Below are 19,947 nucleotides of genomic sequence, written 5' to 3' on the forward strand. Positions count from 1 at the left end.
AAGTTTGTTGGAAATGAGGAACAATGAATAAAGATGGATCTAATTATAGTAGACGCCAGTAGGAATGACTTCTGTTCAGTAAAGGTGAGCTTTTTATTTTGAAGGCAGTTTTTAAAGGGACCAGAGTTACCACACATCCAATTATATTTTTAAATGTCTCTGGCAGAAAGCTTATTTTGAGCTCCAGCTCTTTGTTTAGAGAAAAACAACTCTTATTTACAGTCATTTCTCTTGTTTCTACTGGTAGTAATATAGGCTTACAGACGACCTGGAGTGTATTTAACAGCTGGCATGAGCCAGTGTGAACACAGAGTTACTACGAGGTAAATTAGTTGCTATCATACCATTAACTAATGGCTTTATGCATAAACTCAGTACTTTAAAACCACACTAGAACTATGGTTTTATTTGTTACCTATAAAATATTTACCAGAAATGTTTAAAGGTCAGGCATGCTGTTGTACTTATGTAATCTTAGCACCTATGGGTGTGAAAGGAGGAGGGTGTGGAGTTCAGTATCTTGCTACACAGCAAGTTCATGGCTAGCCTTGCTACATGAGACCCTGTCTGCTAAAAACTAAAGCAAAATTCTGTTTAAGACTCATGAAATGGCCTTTTTAAATGATGTTATATGTGCATATAATGTGTTCTGATCAAATCCAGCCCTTATTCCCTCCCCTATAATTCCTCTCTTCTTCCCCTACCTACTTTTTTCTCCCAACTTTATATTCTTAAAAAAAAAATCACTGAGTCTATTTACTACTTGCCTGTATGTGCATATGTGTAGGGCTCTCTATTGGAGCCTAGGTAGCCTCTCAGGAGCTAAATCCTTGAAGAAAACTGACTACCCCTTCCCAAGCAGCCATCAATTGCCAGAAACTTCTCAAGTAGGCATAGGACAGGTGGAGTCCCTCCTCTGCCCATGCTGAAAGTTTGACTGCCTTGATCTTGGGCAGCTTTTACCAAAAGGCCTTCTTTATGTAAGAATTTAAAGGATTTTAATCAGTTAAAATCCTATATATTTCATCTTATTTCACATTAACACATTTTGGAATCGTTATAATCTATTGAGGGGTACTGACTTCAATGGTGAATTCAGACAATGTGCTGTTAGTTTAGATTTCAACTGGAGCATTCTCTGGAGATTCACTTCCTAAAGAGCGTTACCTGCACTAGGTGAGGACATGTCTGCCTCATGAATAGGGAAGAAGGCCAGCCTCTCAGCAAGGCTGGCCTTCATCACTAGGAACTAACTGGAAGGAACTGAAAGGCAATGGTTGCTAAGAGCACAGAGTGCATATGGTAATGAAAACCTGCATTTTATCTCTTCCCTTTTCATCTGGGATCTGTTTACCTAAGATTTAGCCTGATACAGAAATTGTTTTGCTCCAAGGTAGCTCAGTTTTAGAAAGTGAGTCAGAACAGTACTAAACCCCATCTACAGTAACCCCCTGGCCAGCCTAAGACTTCGGGTCAAAAAAGGTGAGTTTGAGCCTTGCCTGTGTTCTGCCCTACCTAATGACCTTGAGGAGTCTGTTAATGGTTTTGTCCTTTTCCCTACCTGCAAAGTGAAGCCAGCCCTACCTTTCCCTCTCTACCTGGCTTCTAGAGGTCTCTGAAACCCAGATGAGACATCTAGAGGAGTTTTCTACTTGGCAAAGCTTCTAAGTGTTGTGATAAGGAAAGGTTAGAAGGGATTGATTGCCTTGTTTCCCTTCTCCTCTTTTTAGTTGTTTGGGATTTTTTGTTGTTTGTTTTTGTTTTGAAATGCAGTCTCACTTTGTAACCTAGTCTGATCTGGAACTCAAAGCAATCCTGCCTTTTGATTTTTGAGTTCTGTGATTACTTGGATTGGTGGCCTCTTTAAAAAAATTTACAGAGCTGAGACGGAAGAAAGGACCATCCAGAGACTGCCCCACCCAAGGATCCATCCCATAAACAACCACCAAACCCAGACACTATTGCATATGCCAGAAAGATTTAGCTGACACGACCCTGATATAGCTATCTCTCTTTTGGTTTTTCAAGACAGGGTTTCTCTGTGTAGCCCTGGCTGTCCTGGAACTCACTTTGTAGATCAGGCTGGCCTCGAACTCAGAAATCTGCCTGCCTCTGCCTCCAAAGTGCTGGGATTAAAGGTGTGCAGCTCCAATGTATTTTTTTTTTTATAGCTATCTCTTGAGAGGCTATGCCAGTGCCTGGCAAATACAGAAGTGGATGCTCACAGTCATCTATAGGATGGAGCACAGGGCCCCCAATGGAGGAGCTAGAGAAAGTACCCAAAGAGCTAAAGGGGTCTGCAGTCCTATAGGAGGAACAACAATATGAACTAACCAGTACCCCCGGAGCTTGTGTCTCTAGTTGCATATGCAGCAGAGGATGGCCTAGTCTGCCATCAATGGGAGGAAAGGCCCTTGGTCTTTCGAAGATCATATGCCTCAGTACAGGGGAGTGCCAGGGCCAGGAAGCAGGAGTGGGTGGGTTGGGGAGCAGGGAGGGGGGAGGGTATAGGGGACTTTCGGGATAGTATTTAAAATATAAATGAAGAAAATATCTAATAAAAAATTTTCAGTCTGGTGTCTTATCATGACTAGCATTTAGAAACTTAGTGCTAGATTACTGTCACAGTTGCTCTAAACACAAACTAGTAGACTGTTCTTTAGGCACAAATCTTCAAAGTGAATTCAGTCTATTCACTTGAGTGACAAATCTCAGGTAAAAGTTTCAAACTTGATGTGCCCAACATAGTGGTATATGCCTTTAATCCAAGCACTTGGGAGACAGAAGCAGCATATCTCTGTGAGTTCAGGGCTAGCCTGGTCTATGTAATGAGACCCTGTTTCAGTTTTTTTCAAATTTGAAATATTTTTATAATTGAATTATGAATTACTTAGAATTTGGAGAGGGGCTAATTGTTGAGACAGTTTTGCTGTATAGCTCAGGCTGACCTGAAGTTGCAATCCTCCAGCCACTGTCTCCTAAGTCTGAATTGCTTCTTTAGCAGCAGTATTTACCTATCTAGTTTTAATTGGTACTAGAGAGTCTCTGTCCAAGACCTGGGTGAAGACACAGATGGCCACCTTTCTAGAGTTGGTGGGGCCAGGATCGAGATTACAGTACAGAATATTGAGAAGGGCACAGAAAGAAAGAATTTGTGTTATCAGATGAAAACTTGATCCACTTAGCAAAAGGCCACTCACTCCATCAGGCTCAAGACTGCCTACAGGAATGGACTGTGTAATGGAAAAGACTGCTGTCCTTCAGCCTTGTGCTCTGCCTCTTCCTACCTCTCTCTCCCTCTTCTTCCTTTAATTAATGTTAGTAGTTACCGTGGCCTTGGAATTAACAGCATTGTTGCCTTTTACAATAGTGTCACTATGAAACACTTAAATATAATTTTGACAAATAGGAGTTCAGAGGGAAATCAGGTAGGCAGAATACCTAATATATACTGCAGTTATTTTTGACTGTGCATATGTCTGCAGAGAACAGATTTATCCATTTGAGATAAAGTGACCCAACTGAGTTGTAAAATATTTCCTTATCATATACGTTTGTTCTTCATTAGCAATAAACTAATTACCTGAAATTTAATATGGTAGACTTCTGTGTTAAAACATCTTATGACTATTTTAAAATAAAGTCCCTCTAGATAAGACACTGATACTATTTTTCCCCTTCAAGTTCTCATCTCTCAGCCATATATCCTAAAATCTGTAGGAAGGAACTAATATGGCATCTAGTGTTTGCTTGAAAGAATGCAGAAGGGTTTGGTGTGGGTAGCAGTAGAGATGAAAGCTGGTCAGGAGCTTCTAGTTGGTGAGATGAGGAAGACTGCAATTTCATTATAGCCTATATATGTCCTTAATACAAACATTTCCAAGAGCCTAACCATAGGCTCCTCAATGCCTCAAGGTAGAGTCCAGTCCCTGTGGGACCCCTTTAACACTTCTTACCTAGTAACCCAGATTGATTTCCTAAGGTGTTCTGACTCCCATATTAATATTTGCATCTGTCTTGCCTCTGATGCTTTACGCTTTCTTTCTTTTCTTCTTAAAACACTTTTCTCTGGCATTCCCACCCTCCATTGACGCTCCATTTTAGTTGCATAATTCTTACAAATTCCCAGGTAGCAGATACCATTATTTCCTCCAGCTTCTGTTAACTGCCCCCTGCCCAATATGGTTGAGGGCTTCCTAAGGGCTAAGTACATCTATCAGTGGGTTTCTCCCAACTTAGCTTTTGGGAAACTCTATGCCCACTTCCTTTTGGTCACCTGCATAGTACTCTCTCTCTCTCTCTCTCTCTCTCTCTCTCTCTCTCTCTCTCTCTCTCTCTCTCTCTCTCTGTGTGTGTGTGTGTGTGTGTGTGTGTGTGTGTGTGTGTGTGTCTGTGCATGTATGTGGAAGCCAGAGATCAACACTTTGAGTGTCATTCCTCAGGAACTGATGACAGTCTGCATTTATCCCAGTGTTCTCATGGGGTAGAAAGGACAGCTCAACTCTCTGGAGCTTCATAGAAGATGACACTGATTTCATTCATGTATATTCAGCCCTCATGACCTCATCACCTGCCAAAGGCACCATCTCTAAATGCTGTTACATTAGGGGTCTGGTTTGAACACATGAATTTTGTGGGCATACAGTCATTCAGCTTATAGTATGCACATATATGCATGGAAGTGGTACACAGATGAAGAAAGTTTTCTCTGGCAGAACAGGGCTATGTGGGGGATCTAACAAGTGCTAGAATGCTGAGCATGGGGTTTACTCTGTTACCTTTCATTAACAGTATGTGTACTCTTTGTATGTCTATTCATAAGAGGAAGCACCACTGAAAACAAATATGTCAGCAGGTTCTAAGTGAGAGTCTATCTTCAGCATTTAAAAGAGGGAGACAGAACAGGTGGAGTGTGTCACTTAGCTTTAATCCTAGTACTTAGGAAGCAGAAGCAAGGTCACCTCTATGAGTTCCAGGCTATCCATCCAGGCCTTCATAGTGAGACCCTGTTACACACACACACACACACATACACACACACACACACACACACACACACACACATGCATACATATATTATGTCTCTTCATTATTTTATTTAAACCTTTACTGTTTTGTTTTATAGTTCATGGGAGGAAATCCTAATTAAATAATTTCCCACTTCTATTTTATGTAAAAAACTGGAAAGAGAGGCCCATTGGACTTGCAAACTTTATATGCCCCAGTACAGGGGAACGCCAGGGCCAAAAAGTGGGAGTGGGTGGGTGGGAGCGTGGGGGGAGGGTATGGGGGACTTTTGGGATAGCATTGGAAATGTAAATGAGGAAAATACCTAATAAAAAAAACCTAATGGTAGAAATACAAATTTCCATAATCCTCATTGGTGATCAGCAGCAAGTAGAAGAAGTCAGTACACAGATCACCTCAGCTCTCTTTCAACTCTTGTCTTTGTTCATCTCAGATGTTGCCATTGTGGACATGAGTGATATCTCCAGACAGCCTTCCCTTTTCTACCATCTTGGAGTCCGAGAGAGTTTTGACATGGCTAACAATGTAATTCTCTACTATGATACTGATGCTGACACTGCTCTGTCATTGAAGGTAAGGAACAGTGTTTACTGTCTTCCTTCTTGCCATACTTGCTAGCTTCCATGGGTGACTCCTGCCTGCTGTGACTCCTGAGCATCCTTCCCACCCTGAGTGTTTATAGGCACTCAGTCAGCACTTCAGACTTAAGGAAGCAGAGGCAAACTCTGTTCGTTTCCATCGATGCCAACACATGGCTCTGAGTCCCCTCATGGACAGTATGAACCAAAGCAACCCATTTTAAAAATTAGTTTTCAGGTTGCTTGTAAACATATGAAGACACCTAACAGTCATCAAAATGTTCAAAAAGTAGCATAGACATTCTCAGTATTTCATTTATTTCCCTCGAATTTGAAAGCAAAGCTAAACTATGGAAACCTGTATGATCCTGTATAACTCAGTAATTATTGAGAATTTCAAAACTGTGGTTTTTGAAAACGTTATGCAAGCTTTATTGGATAGCATAGTAGTTTAAAAATGTTTATATTGATAAAATGTAAATTTCTAATGGGAATTAATTCCAAACTTCATCTTTTATTAATAGTGTTGAATATCTTAGTAGTAGCTGACAAATCCTGGTCTATGTGAAATCATTTTAAAAGTAATGTATTAATTTGTTCACAGTAGCACCTCTCAACCTTGACTGGCCTTTAAAATCACCCAAAGAGCTGGTAAATACCCCCAGGCCCAGATCACACCCAGGTCAATTACTTCACAGTCTTTGAGGTGGGGCCCAGACACTTTTTGTTTAAATCTCCGAAATATACAACCAGGGATGAGAACTAGTGGTTTAGAGAGTCGGGCTTCACAGCTATCATTCTTAAGTGTTCAGCTCTTGCAGCACTAAAAATCACGAGTGTGTAACAGTACAGTTTGATACCAAAATTGGATGTTTATATTTCTTGAGTTTAATAGTAAACCAGATTTTTCTGGTTTCTATAATAACTAGATATTATTTCTTGAAAGAAATGCTACTTGTTTCAGATGTGTAAACTATATATAGTAAATTTTACATATATACTTTACATAAATGTGTGCTGTGTAATTAGAGCTCAGGACTGTATTGTACAGAAACCATTCATGTGCTTGAGAAAAGAACTTTTGTCAGTATAAGTTATTTACATGAGACCTTAAACCAATCTAAATTATTTTAGACCTGTATATATTAATTTTTATTTACTAAGTAAGTTGAGCTTAGAAATATTTAGAAATTATGAATATGAAAATTTATATGATTTATATTTTGAGAAACATTAAGTTAGAATGTATTTTTCTACATGTATAATATTTTCCTTCACTGTATCTTAGCAAAACCTTCAATAAAATCATATTACCTAGATAAGTTTTAATTTTTTTACAGTTGTAGGGGTTACAAAAGTTTTGAATTTTCAATAGAACATATATTTCCTAAAATGGAAATGACTATCCAGGTATACCAAAAAGCAGGCAACTGAGCTTGTTACTTGATAACAGAAATGTCACAATGTATAATACACGTCTTATAGGGAAGATATTTAGTTATGGATTCTGTTTAAATAAATGTAGGATTTCAGCGTAAAAATGTTACAATCAAGTGCTGCATAGCTTCATGCTCAGTTAACAACTACTGTTCTCATTATACTTTGAGCATGCCTGGACAGCTCCAGTGGGGTATCAGGACTACTTGGAGCAACAGCATTCTGTGAGAAGGCTGACTGCAGCATGGCCTGAAGCCTTTATATTAGTCCATTCAAGAAATAGCTCCAAGTCAAAGCATAGCCCAGTGCTTTACTTAGTGCAACTGATGCTTTTCTTCTGGCAAGGCAAGAACCAGGACATTGGTTAGGAACTCACTGCAAAGTGAGACCTTAAAATATATATGAATAAGTGTCTAATACATATGGGAATGTTCTTATAAATATAAATATCCTCCAGTAGTTGTAGAACTAACCAATTAAGATCAGTTTTCCTTGGCATCTGAATTTTATAGTTTGAGTTTCATTCTGTTTCAAGCTTTCAGAGGGGAAACCAAATGATTAACCCTTTAAGATAGGAAGAATATGAACTTATGAGAATTGACCTTAATATAATATATTCATATATATCACATAGTCATATTATATTAATATATTAATATTTTCTTTTTCTTTTTAGGATATGGTCACTCAAAAAAACACAGTAAGTATTATATCTTAAGATTTTTTGGTTATTTTATTTTTTATTTATTTTTTATATGTAATGTTTTTATTTAAAACATTTTAGAGAATAAATGGATGCTTCAACTGATTGTTAATCAAATGTACAGTACCTACTATACAGAGGGTGATTCGTAAATATAAATGGATCTATCTAGAGATTTTTAAGCCATATTTATATAAATTAGTAAAATGTTTGACTGATCATATAGGTAGCAAGGAGATTTTCTTTTTAAAATATTTTCATTTATTTGGAGTGTGTATGGCAGGGTGGTAGGGGCATGCACCGTGGCATGCATGTTAGAGTCAGTATTCTCTTTCCACCATGGGAGTATCAGGGTTGAACTCAGATTATCAACCTTTACCGGCTGAACCATTTGTTTTTTTTTTTTTAAAGATATTTTCTTTATTTACATTTCAAATGTTATCCCCTTTCCTGGTTTCCTCTCCAAAACCCCCTTAACCCCTCCCCCCTTGCCCTGCTCCCCAACCCACCCACTCCTGCTTCCTGGTCCTAGCATTTCTCTGTACTGTGGCATAGAACCTTCACAGGACCAAGGACCTCTCCTGCCATTGATGACTGACTAGGCTATCCTCTGCTACATATGCAGCTAGAGCCACAAGTTCCACCATGTGTACTCTTTGATTGGTGGTTTAGTCCCAGGGAGCTCTGGGGGTACTGGTTAGTTCATATTGTTGTTCCACCTATAGGGTTGCAGACCCCTTCAGCTCCTTGGGTACTTTCTCTAGCTCCTTCATCAGGACCCTGTGCTTAGTCCAATGGATGGCTATGAGCATCCACTCTGAATTTGTCAGGCACTGGCAGAGCCTCCCAGGAGACAGCTATATCAGGCTCCTGTCAGCAAGCACTTCTTGGCATCCAAAATAGTGTCTGGGTTTGTTGGTTGTTTATGGGATGGATCCCCGGGTGGGGCAGTCTCTGGATGGTTCTTCCTTCCTTCTCAGCTCTGAACTTTGTCTCTGTAACTCCTTCCATGGGTATTTGTTTCCCCTTCTAAGAAGGATCAAAGTATCCACTCTTTGGTCTTCCTTCTTCTTGAGTTTCATGTGTTTTGCAAATTTTATCTTGGGTATTCCGAGCTTCTGGGCTAATATCCACTGATCAGTGAGTGCATATCATATATGTTATTTTGTGATTGTGTTACCTCACTCAGGATGATGCCCTCCAGATCCATCCATTTGCCCAAGAATTTCATAAATTCATTGTTTTTAATAGCTGAGTAGTACTCTATTGAGTAAATGTACCTCATTTTCTGTATCCATTCCTCTGTTGAGGGACATCTGGGTTCTTTCCAGCTTCTGGCTATTATAAACAAGGCTGCTATGAACATAGTGGCACATGTGCTGAACCGTCTTAGCAGCTCACACAGGTGAGTTTCTAAATCATGCCTGCTGATTTTGATTCTAAGGAAACAGCTAGAACCACTTGCCCCACAACTCAATTGGTAGTGTGGGATCCACTCAGTCATTTAGGCAGTGGGCAGGAGGACAGGTCAGGCAAGTATGTAGTACAATCTGGGTGTTTCTTTCTGAGTTGAGTCAGTCCTCCTGCAGTCAACAAGTCCTTTTTTTTTGGGGGGGGGAGAAATGGAGGAATGTGAGCTTGTACCCCAGCTCATATGGGGGCCAAGTCTGATGTTCTCTGACACAAACCAAAAGGAAGCAGGATGGAATTCCATTTCTGTTGCTACCTGTTTCTTCCTTAAGTCCACAGATTTGCATCAAACAAATTCCTGTACTTGTATCATTTCATCACCAAGTTGCTTTGAATGGGCTAATGAAAGTGTCACCTTAAAAACATTTCAACAGATCACCTCCTCAGAAATTCTCCCAAAATTACCCTACATTAAAAAAAAAATAGCCTGGCAATGGTGGTGCATACCTTTAATTCCAGAGTTCTGGAGGCAGAGGTGGGAAAATCTCTGAGTTGAGGCTGATTTGGTGTACAGAGCAAGTTCCAGAACAGCCAAAGCTACCCAGAGAAACCCTGTCTCAAAAAAAAAAAAAAACCAAAATGTTTATTTATATGGTTGTTTTGCCTGCATGTCTATTTGTGTACCATGCATTGTCCAGGGAGTCCAGAAGAGGGCATCAATCCTTCATAACTGGAATTACACATGGTTGTGAGTTGCCATGTGGGTGCTGGGAATTGGTCCTTTGAAAAACAATCACTACTTTTAACTAATGAGCCATCTCTCTAGTCCTACCTGTTGAGGATACACCAAGTTGCCTCCCACCACTTTCAGAAATCTGTCATTCTGGTTTGAGAAACTGTAACCCAGACTCAGGAATAAGCCCTTTGTCAAGGCTTTTTCCCCACCAGGCCTTCTAGAAGGGAAGGCTTTGGTGTCACTTTTTCTATTTCACTTGGAGTTCCTCCAGAGGTGTGGTAGAAAGGACCAAGGAGATGAGGTTCTCAGCAGGGCACCCTCTTTAGGAGAGTGGGAGCTTTATGTGACTATCTCTTCAAAGGGTCCCACTGAGCCACTGAGATACTCAGGATTCCCACAGAATTCCCCACATAAGATGAACCTTCCTTCCACACCCAAGGGTGACATTTTAGAAACAAAATGATTACCATTTGAATATAGATTTGAAAACCTGTATTTTTAGAAAATAAGACATGAGAGTGGTTTGGAGGTCCTCTTCAGAAAAGAAATGGGTATACACGTGCCTTTCTGGCATATCCTCCTAATCACCCAGGAATTCTCTTGACATTTGTAGTAATTCTAAGTATATCTTAGCCTCAGTCTTCCAGTGTGGTTTGCTTGTTTGGGAGTGACATATTCTAGAGGATTTGGCAACAACTACTTCTGCTATAGTTGGCATTTCATTAGAATTAAATTCCCAGAATTCTAATGATTGGGAAGGTATAAAGTATCATAGCATTCAGAAGAATTAAGAAAATCACGTAATTTTCAATCAAGGTAACTTGAAGGAAACAAAATAGCATCAAGTAGGAAGGATTTGAAGGAAATAAATGTAGGAGTGCTTGTATCCATGTTCATCCTTCCATATTATCCTCTTTCTGGTGATAAAAGTGAGTAAATTTTTTCACTCCAGATGGGATAGAAATAAGGCAAAGTGGAATGGTTTACATCAGCAGAGTGGACAGCTTGCAGGAAATGTTGATTAAACATTAAAACAGAATGTCAAAGTAAATTGGTTGAATTTTAAGAAGGGTTTGCTCAGTTATCTTCTGTCTGTGAATTGGGTACTACAGTCATCTGACATCAGAGGTTACAGGAGAGAAACTGAGAATTGTTGGTACAAGATCATTTTGGAAAGATTAAACATACATACACCCCTCCCCCACTACCACCGTAGTCATAAGTACTGAGCTCTATAAATCAGGTACAAACTAAATGCCAGACTATGAGCATGCAGTCATGTTGTCATGTTTAAAATAATGTGTATATAAATAAAAATCAAGCTGTTTTGAGATCTTCAGGGAGAGGGTTGTTGCTTCTAGAATTATGTCTGAAAATGTATTACTTTCAAGTTGATATGAAAGACATAGGCACATTTGTCTTCATTTTCAGGAGCAGTGCTTGGTAGGGATTTGAAGGATGATAAGCCCATTCCTAGTCTTCAGACTACAACATCCTCAGCTGTTCTGGGCTCCTTTGCTCTTTGGGACAATTCGTGTTCACCCACTTATTGAATAATGCTCCTATTCTCATGCCCTTGGTTTTCTTTTTATGCTTTACTTAGATATAATGTACACAGCATAAATTCCACTTGTCCTAAACATCACTGTCTTTCTTAGTGATTTTTAATAAATTATAGAGTTGTTCAGCCATTGCACTGATCCAATATTGGACTATTTACATCACTTCCCAAGCTGCCCACTTGCAGACAGTCCCTATTCTTTGTTTTGTTTTGTTTTGTTTTTCTCGAGACAGGGTTTCTCTGTATAGCCCTGACTATCCTGGAACTCACTTTGTACACCAGGCTGGCCTTGAACTCAGAAATCCGCCTGCCTCTGCCTCCCAAGTGCTGAGATTAAAGGCGTGTGCCACCATGCCTGGCTGACAATCCCTATTCTTTCCCTCAGCCTCAAGCAACTGCTAATCTTTACATATTTTATGCCTTTTCATGTAGATAAACTGTATATTATGTATTATTTTGTGCCTTTCTTTCACTTAGCATGATTATTTAAAAATTCATCTATGATGTAACTGCACTCGCAGTTTAATTCTTTTTTTTTTTTTTTTTTTATGTATAGCATTCCATTGTGTGGATATTCCACATCTTTCTCGCTATTCCTCAGTAATACACACTTATGTTGTTTCTACTTTTTGGCTTTGAACAATACTACTGTGAACATTCCAGTACAAGTATTTATGTAGACATGTATTCATTTTCTTGGAGCTTCCTGGTTCTTTGTCACTAGTGTGCATACTCTAAAGGTATTCTGGAGAGACTGGTCTGCACAGGTGAGAGTGCAGACTACAGAAGCTACACAGCTTCTGGGACAGGCAGAAGCGACACAGCTTCTGAGGCAGACCCCATTTCGGGCTCCAGACATCCAGGCACCATCCTCGCCAGAGGAGAGGTGTCCACCCCACCCAGGAGGGCTCTGCCAGAGCACCTGGGGGAGCCATCTTGGGTCCTGGATCCCTCAGAGACTAGTCTGCACAGGTGAGAGTGTGGACTACAGAAGCTACACAGCTTCTGGGACAGGCCCTGTTTTGGGCCTTCATCTTCAGCCAAGAGGCAGATCCGAAGGCCAGATATCTGCACCTTCCCTGTAAGAGGAGAGCTTGCCTGCAGAGAGTACTCTGACCACTGAAACTCAAGAGAGATCTAGACACCCAGGTCTGCTGACAGAGGCTAATAGAATCACAGGAGGAACAACCAGAGACAACTATAACAACTAACTCCAGAGATTACCGAATGGCAAAAAGCAAACGTAATAATCTTGCTAACAGAAACCAAGACCACTCACCATCATCAGAAACCAGGACTCCCACCTCAGCCAGTCCTGGATACACCAACACACCTGAAAAGCAAGACTCAGATTTAAAATCATATCTCATGATGCTGGTAGAGGACATCAAGAAGGACTTTAATAACTCACTTAAAGAAATACAGGAGAACACTGCTAAAGAGATAGAAGTCATTAAAGAAATACAGGAAAACACAACCAAACAGGTGATGGAATGGAACAAAACCATCCAAGACCTAAAAAGGTAAGTAGAAACAATAAAGAAATTCCAAAGTGAGACAACACTGGAGATAGAAACCCTAGGAAAGAAATCTGGAAATATAGATGCAAACATCAGCAACAGAATACAAGAGATGGAAGAGAGAATCTCAGGTGCAGAAGGTTCCATAGAAAACATGGACACAACAATCAAAGAAAATGGAAAATGCAAAAAGATCCTAACTCAAAACATTCAGGAAATCCAGGACACAATGAGAAGACCAAACCTATAGATAATAGGAGTAGATGAGAATGAAGATTTTCAACTTAAAGGGCTAGCAAATATCTTCAACAAAATTATAGAAGAAAACTTCCCTAACCTAAAGAAAGAGATGCTCATGAACATATAAGAAGCCTACAGAACTCCAAATAGACTGGAGCAGAAAAGAAATTCCTCCCGACACATAATAATCAGAACAACAAATACACTAAATAAAGAGAGAATATTAAAAGCAGTAAGGGAAAAAGGTCAAGTAACATATAAAGGCAGGCCTATCAGAATTATACCAGATTTTTCACCAGAGACTATGAAAGCCAGAAGATCCTGGACAGATGTTATACAGACACTAAGAGAACACAAATGCCAGCCCAGGCTACTATACCCAGCCAAACTTTTCTGTGTTCTCCTCGGTTGTCATGAGATGCCCTGGTTTCAACACTTTTGTTTTCTTACATCCCTGGAAGGAGTGTAACCTTGGGTCACTGACAAAAGTTCCAGAAGGATCTGACAGCACAGCTGGTCTGCTGAAGAACTCTCAGCTAGTGGAGATCTGGATAATGCATCTGGGTGTGCACTGCATTATAAGCATTAAATTGGAGGAAAAACCAGAAGTAGAGAGGTCAGATGTACCTCAATAGTAAGCAATGCATTCCCCAGGCTTATCAGACAGAAATATATTTTTGTCAGTTGAATTGAGGGCTTATTACCTGAAAACTACATAACTTTTAACAGAGAGGAAAGACCTGCACTGTCTCTATATCTCAGAATTATTTGGTGGTATGTTCCATTGTATTTTTATAGAAGAAATTATTGAAAGAACACTAGACCTTATTTTCACTTGGTATGTCCTAATGTTAGAGTTTAAACTGTATAAAAAGGAGTTACATTTCCAAGCTAGGATCACATTATTAAAAAGAACCATTTTATTAAAAACTAATCTGGTTCTTGACCTTTGGACTAAGTGATTTTTTTTTTCTGGAAAGTAAGATTTTAGAGAACGCATTGTTCCTGTTTAAGTGGTTATATTTGTAATCCCAATGAATTAAAAATTCTTTGAGGACCAATATTGGGAGCATTGTTTTACGTTCTGCATATCTTCTCCAACAAATGGGTATGGTTAAGCTCATGGTCAAGTTTTCCTAGTTTTGCCCTCCTCACTTTTAAAGTTCACCATGGCTTTGGAGATCTTAGTCTCTTTTCCTTTTGCTATGCTAAAATACTCTGACAGAAACAACTTGAGAAAGGGTGTGTTTTGGCCCAGGGTTTGAGGGTGCAGTCTGTTATTGCAGGGAAAAAGCTGGCCACATTGCACCCACAGGAAGGAGAGTTAAATTGCTTTTTTCTTTTCCATGTCCTTTGGTCTATCTGAGTTCAAGTAAAGATTTGTACTTGTTTTAGTAAAGGTTCAATTTCAAGCAAGGTTACAACCCACAGTTAGATGGAGAGTGAGTCATTTTACCTATTTCCAATTGTTTTATTAGGTGTTTACTTCATTTACATTTCAAATGTTATTCCAAAAGTCCCCAATAACCTCCCCCCTCTCCTACCCACCCACTCTCACTTCTTGAATTGTGGACCTGATGCAATCTAGAACCCCCTGGGAGGAGTGATTGTCTCAGGGATTGTCTTGAGCAAGTTGGCCTGGGGAGGTTGTCATAATTATGTTAATTAGTATGGGACAACTCAGCTTAAATGTGTGTGGTGGGGGCACTCTTCCCTGTGTTTTGGCCCTGAATTATTTTAGAGGAGAAACAGCTGAGTAGTAGGTGTGCTAGCATATATAGAGAGAGTATCTGTCCCATACAAACTCTGCCTTCTGAATATTGGATTTCTATGTCTTCTGTCATTTCTACCTCACCTTCAAGCTCTGTTAGAGCCTTTTTGACTCATTTCTTTGATCTTGTTTTTCTTACATGTAGGGGTATTTGGGAAGTACAAACCATAAAACTTTGTACTTTACCTCTTAAATATCACAAGACCAACGTCAGAACCACATAATTGGTATCATACTGTGCCTACTAAGTGAATAAGTCTTTGGATCCAAGACAGTAGTGTTATTTCTTTAAGGCATAATTCACAGACCATAAAATTTACAGTCACTCACCTGTTTGTTTAGGGCATCTTATTTAGATTTATTTAAGGATTTTCAGAATTATGCTGAAGTGACAGTTTCCAGAATTCTTATAGAGAAAAGACCTGGGATTTATTTGGCTCTGTAGTCATCTGGAAGTCAGTTGGTTAACCTTGCTGTGCTTCGGTTTCCTCATCTATAAATTGATTAATTAATTAATTAATTAATTGGCTAACTTCTGAGCGCTGTGCTAGCTCTAAAATAAAATAGATTTTCATTTACCTTCAAGTGGCACAATTCACAATTATCATTCTTTATATCTTATATGCATTTGATCCTCTTTTGACAAGAAGAGTAAAATTATAGAGTACCCTTTGCATTGATCTTGAAAAAAAAAATAAGACCAGCTTGCATTTTTCTAGATAAGCTATTGTGTTCACTTGAATGTTTTCTAAATGGGTAGACAACAATATTTATGAAGCTTAAATAAACCTTGTAATTATTTTTGGGTTGTTATCAAGTTGGACTTTCTTCCTCAGTAGATTGACCATGTAATATAAGGTCACATTAAATAATTTTTTATTAGATATTTTCTTTATATACATTCAAATGCTATCACGAAAGTTCCCTGTGCCCTCCCTCTGCCCTGTTCCCCTACCCACCACTCCCACTTCTTGGCCCTGGCATTCCCCAAAGTATTCCAACATATTCCTTAATTTGCTAAATTTTCTTAGTCAGTCTTCTGTTTTTTTTTCCACTTGCATTTTAAGATGTGAGTCTCTTAAGTTTCATATTCTGTTAGCATTTATCTGCAAGTACTCAGAACTCAGTACTGAGTTTTGGATTCACTAGATCACTGTTTATCTGCCCCTAAAGAGTTTTTTCCTCTTCTGACTTTAATAAATAGTTGTGTCAACATAATTTTTTTTCTGGAAGGTCAAATGTAAAAGTCATTCATTATAAAGTTAACTCATACATATTGCACTTTCTCAAGGAATTCATTCATAAACCCTGTGTTGCTGACAACTTGTTTTGCTACCTGCTGCTAGCTGTAAATAAAAGTAGGTGCTGGTGTAATGGGAGCCATTGATTTGTGTCTTAGTTTGGGTTTTCCTGCTGTGATGAGATACCATGACCAAGATAACTCTTACAAAGGACAGCATTTAATTAGGGCTGTCTTACAGTTTCAGAGGTTTAATCTGTTATCATTATGCTGGGAAGCATTACAGCATGCAGACAGACATGGTGCTGGAGGAGCAGAAAGTCTACACCTTTATCTGCAGGCAGTAGAAGGAAACTGCACCATCCTGGGTATATCTTGAGCATAGGAGCCCACCCCTACAGTTATACTTCTTCCAATAAGGTCACACCTTCTAATACTGCCACTTTATGGGCCAAGCATTTAAACACACGAGCCTTATGGGGGCTGTACCTATTCAAACCACCAGTGTGTGTTTCCATTTTAGGCTTGGACCATTGGCCACTTTGCCTGAAACATTTGTAGCAGAAACAGCTGAAGAGCAATCCTAGCAGTCCTTGATTAGTCATGACTGAATACAGTGGGTGTGATGGTTAGCTTTAATTATGAACTTGGGCCAGTAAAGATGGCTCATCAGGCAAAGGCACTTGGTACCAAGTTCAATTCCTAGAATCCTCATAGTAGAACCTACTATAGAGAGAACCTACTATAGCATGTTGTGTCCTGACCACCACACATGCTATGGCACAGTGAAGCCCCTCTATATACACACTACAACATATTCTGAATTTGACACAATGTAAAATCAACCAGGGAAGACTCTCAGTGAACAATTCTCTGTCTTGTGTTAGCCTGTGGACATTTCCTATGAGACATTTTTCTTAGTTTGGCTGATTGAGATGAGACAGTCTACCCTGAGTGCAGATAGCACCCTATTTCATGGGCAGGACCCTGGATTATAAGGGAGCCAAGCACTAAGCATGTACACATAAATTCCACTCTGCTCTTGACTGTGGATGTGACCAGCTGCTTCAAGTTCCTGCCTTGACTTCCCTGCAATGATGGGCTGTAACCTGGAATTGTAATCTGAACAAACTCCTTCTCCCTTAAAGTTGCTTTTTCTCAGGATATTTTATCACAACACAGATGAAATTTGAATAGGGGGTGGGGGATAACAGAGTGGAAACTCCCAACATGCTCTGCTTTCTGGGGCTCTCTTGAAGAGTTCAGGCAACTGCTTCCAAATGAGCTGTACCTCACAATCATAGAAAACTTGATCTGTGAATCCAGGGCCACAGCTAAGACATTCTGTGTGATGCGTTTGTAAGTAGTTATAAGTAGTAGTCCTTAGACCACAAGGAATAATATGCCCCTCTGTTTCAGGCTGTAGGAGTCTATAACCTTTGGATTTTGAGAATATGTTTTAATATTCTTAGACACAAAGCTTATAAAGAAAACCAATTATATTGAATTAGTGTCAAGTTAATTTAAAAGGGTATACACAGTGATCTCCAAGCTATTTTACTAATGTATTAAGTACAATTAAATGGCAGATCTAGAACAGTCATAATTTTGTAGTAACTACGGGCATAATGTTATTTTTGAGATCTCTATAGGCACTATGACAGGTAAAAGTCCATTATTTCTATTAGTGACAAAACATTTGGTTTTGCTAATAGTACTAAAACAACTTTACCTACATTCCTAATGATGTGTTACATTTCAGTTGAAGGCACACGATAACAAAGATGAAATTTGTATCATTCATGTTGAAGAACTTCAAGAATTAATGGCTCCCCTGGTTCAAAATTCCTAGTCAGGTTCAGAACCATTATGATTTTCTAATGCCCACAAAGTATGCCACAAAATGCCCATATTAACGCTACCTCCTACCTGTTGAAGTTGACACTATTATTGTCTGCATTTAAAAAACAAATAAGTTTCAAATAGCTAAGTACACTTTCCAGGATCATCCATCTATATTGAGTGGAGCTTTACTTAATCCTTAGCCCTTTGAATTTTCAAATTGCTGTGCTTGAAATGCAGGGAGACTTCCCTTTTTCAGTATTAATGTGTTTCTTATTCACCTGACTTCAGAACAACAACAACAAACCACCCATGGTGTGCTTCAGCTGAAAGGATGATGAAATTCTCACATCCTTCTACTCTGTTGATACAAAGATAAACTTCTATTGGTACCTTAGCTACATACCTACTCAAACAAAAACCCTTACTAGTCTTCTGCTAATTTTGCCACCGGGAAGCTATCTTTAGGAAAAGACCACAGTACAAAAATGTCATTTGCAAATATATTCATCTTAAAATAATACTTAATTTTTTTTTCAAATCAAACTGGAAGTAGCACAGTAAGAAAATGGTATATTAGGTAGGCATTTAAGATTATGGAAATTTTGTAATTTGTGCTTATGAAAACCATCTGTTATTTAACCTAGTAATAGTATAAGACAGTCTCTTCACAGTTTGATATTTATTGTGGAACTAGTTTTGGAAAATTCTACTTGCTAGGCTAGGAAGTAAAATCTTTATTTTTATTTTATTTATTTATTTATTTATTATTAGATATTTTCTTTATTTACATTTCAAATGTTATCCCCTTTCCTAGTTTTCCCTCTGAAAATCCCCCCCACCCCAACCCACCCACTTCCATTCCTGGCCCTGGCATTCCTCTATACTGGGGCATAGAGCCTTCACAGGACTAAGGGCCTCTCCTCCCAGTGATGACCAACTAGGCCATCCTCTGCTACATATATAGGCAGAGCCACAAGCTCCACCATGTGTTTTCTTTGATTGGTGGTATAGTTCCAAGGAGCTCTGGGGGTCCTGGTTAGTTCATATTGAAAGTTCGAAGCAGAGCCTGAAGGAATGACCATCTAGAGACTGCTCCACTTGGGGATCCATCCCATAAACAACCACCATATCCAGACACTAGGCAGATGCCAACAAGAGCCTGCTGACAGGAGCCTGATATAACTGTCTCCTGCGAGGCTCTGCCAGTGCCTGGCAAATACAGAAGTGGATGCTTAACAGTCATCCATTGGACAGAGCACAAGGTCCCCAATGAAGGAGCCAGAGAAATACCCAGGGAGTTGAAGAGGACTGAAGCCATTAGTTAGGAAGTAAAATCTTCAGGGGATAGATTCCTCTACCTAACTCCAGTGTCAGAGACCAATGGTCTTTTCCTCGGCCTCCTGACCTCACTCACTCTACAATAATCTAGTTTTTGGAAATATTCCGAGTATCTAGAATAAGGTTTACTATCAATGTGGCAAGGATACTAGTTATGATAACTCTCCATGGAGTAAACCAAGCCGTCTTTGTTAAAGTTCTTGAGATTTTTTCCATTTATAACTATAACCATTCAAAATGGCTCATTATTGGATATATGCTATGCTAATTATTGCTTTTCCTTTTAATTTCCTTTATGTCCACTCATAAAAGTCTGAATGTGTTCCGTCCTTTGAAGGTGTGTGGGGCAGACTATTCTCTTCTTAAGAAGAACAGTGCATTCTTAAAGCTGCTTTCATTTAGAGTTTAGGAATTACTTTTAAAATGTAGTCATTAGTTCCAATTTCTCTCTGACAATTTTCTTAAACTTTGGGATGGTTTCTGAAAGATTTTCTCAAAGGAAGTATTTTTACCTTCCCAAGTGTTAAGATCCCTGCTGTA

General features: G+C 39.2%; 1 protein-coding gene across 1 annotated transcript in view; it reads left to right on the forward strand.

Moving 5' to 3' along the window:
* The window catches only part of Map3k15 (mitogen-activated protein kinase kinase kinase 15), a 135,143-nt gene that overhangs the window by 8,240 nt on the left and 106,956 nt on the right, over positions 1-19,947 (forward strand). Inside the window, exons 2-3 of the mRNA NM_001163085.4 lie at positions 5,462-5,601; positions 7,720-7,743. Coding sequence (NP_001156557.2) covers positions 5,462-5,601; positions 7,720-7,743 — 164 coding nt within the window. The remainder of the gene's footprint in view (positions 1-5,461; positions 5,602-7,719; positions 7,744-19,947) is intronic.

The sequence above is a fragment of the Mus musculus genome, chromosome X (assembly GCF_000001635.26).
Source record: "Mus musculus strain C57BL/6J chromosome X, GRCm38.p6 C57BL/6J".
Lineage (NCBI taxonomy): Eukaryota > Metazoa > Chordata > Mammalia > Rodentia > Muridae > Mus > Mus musculus.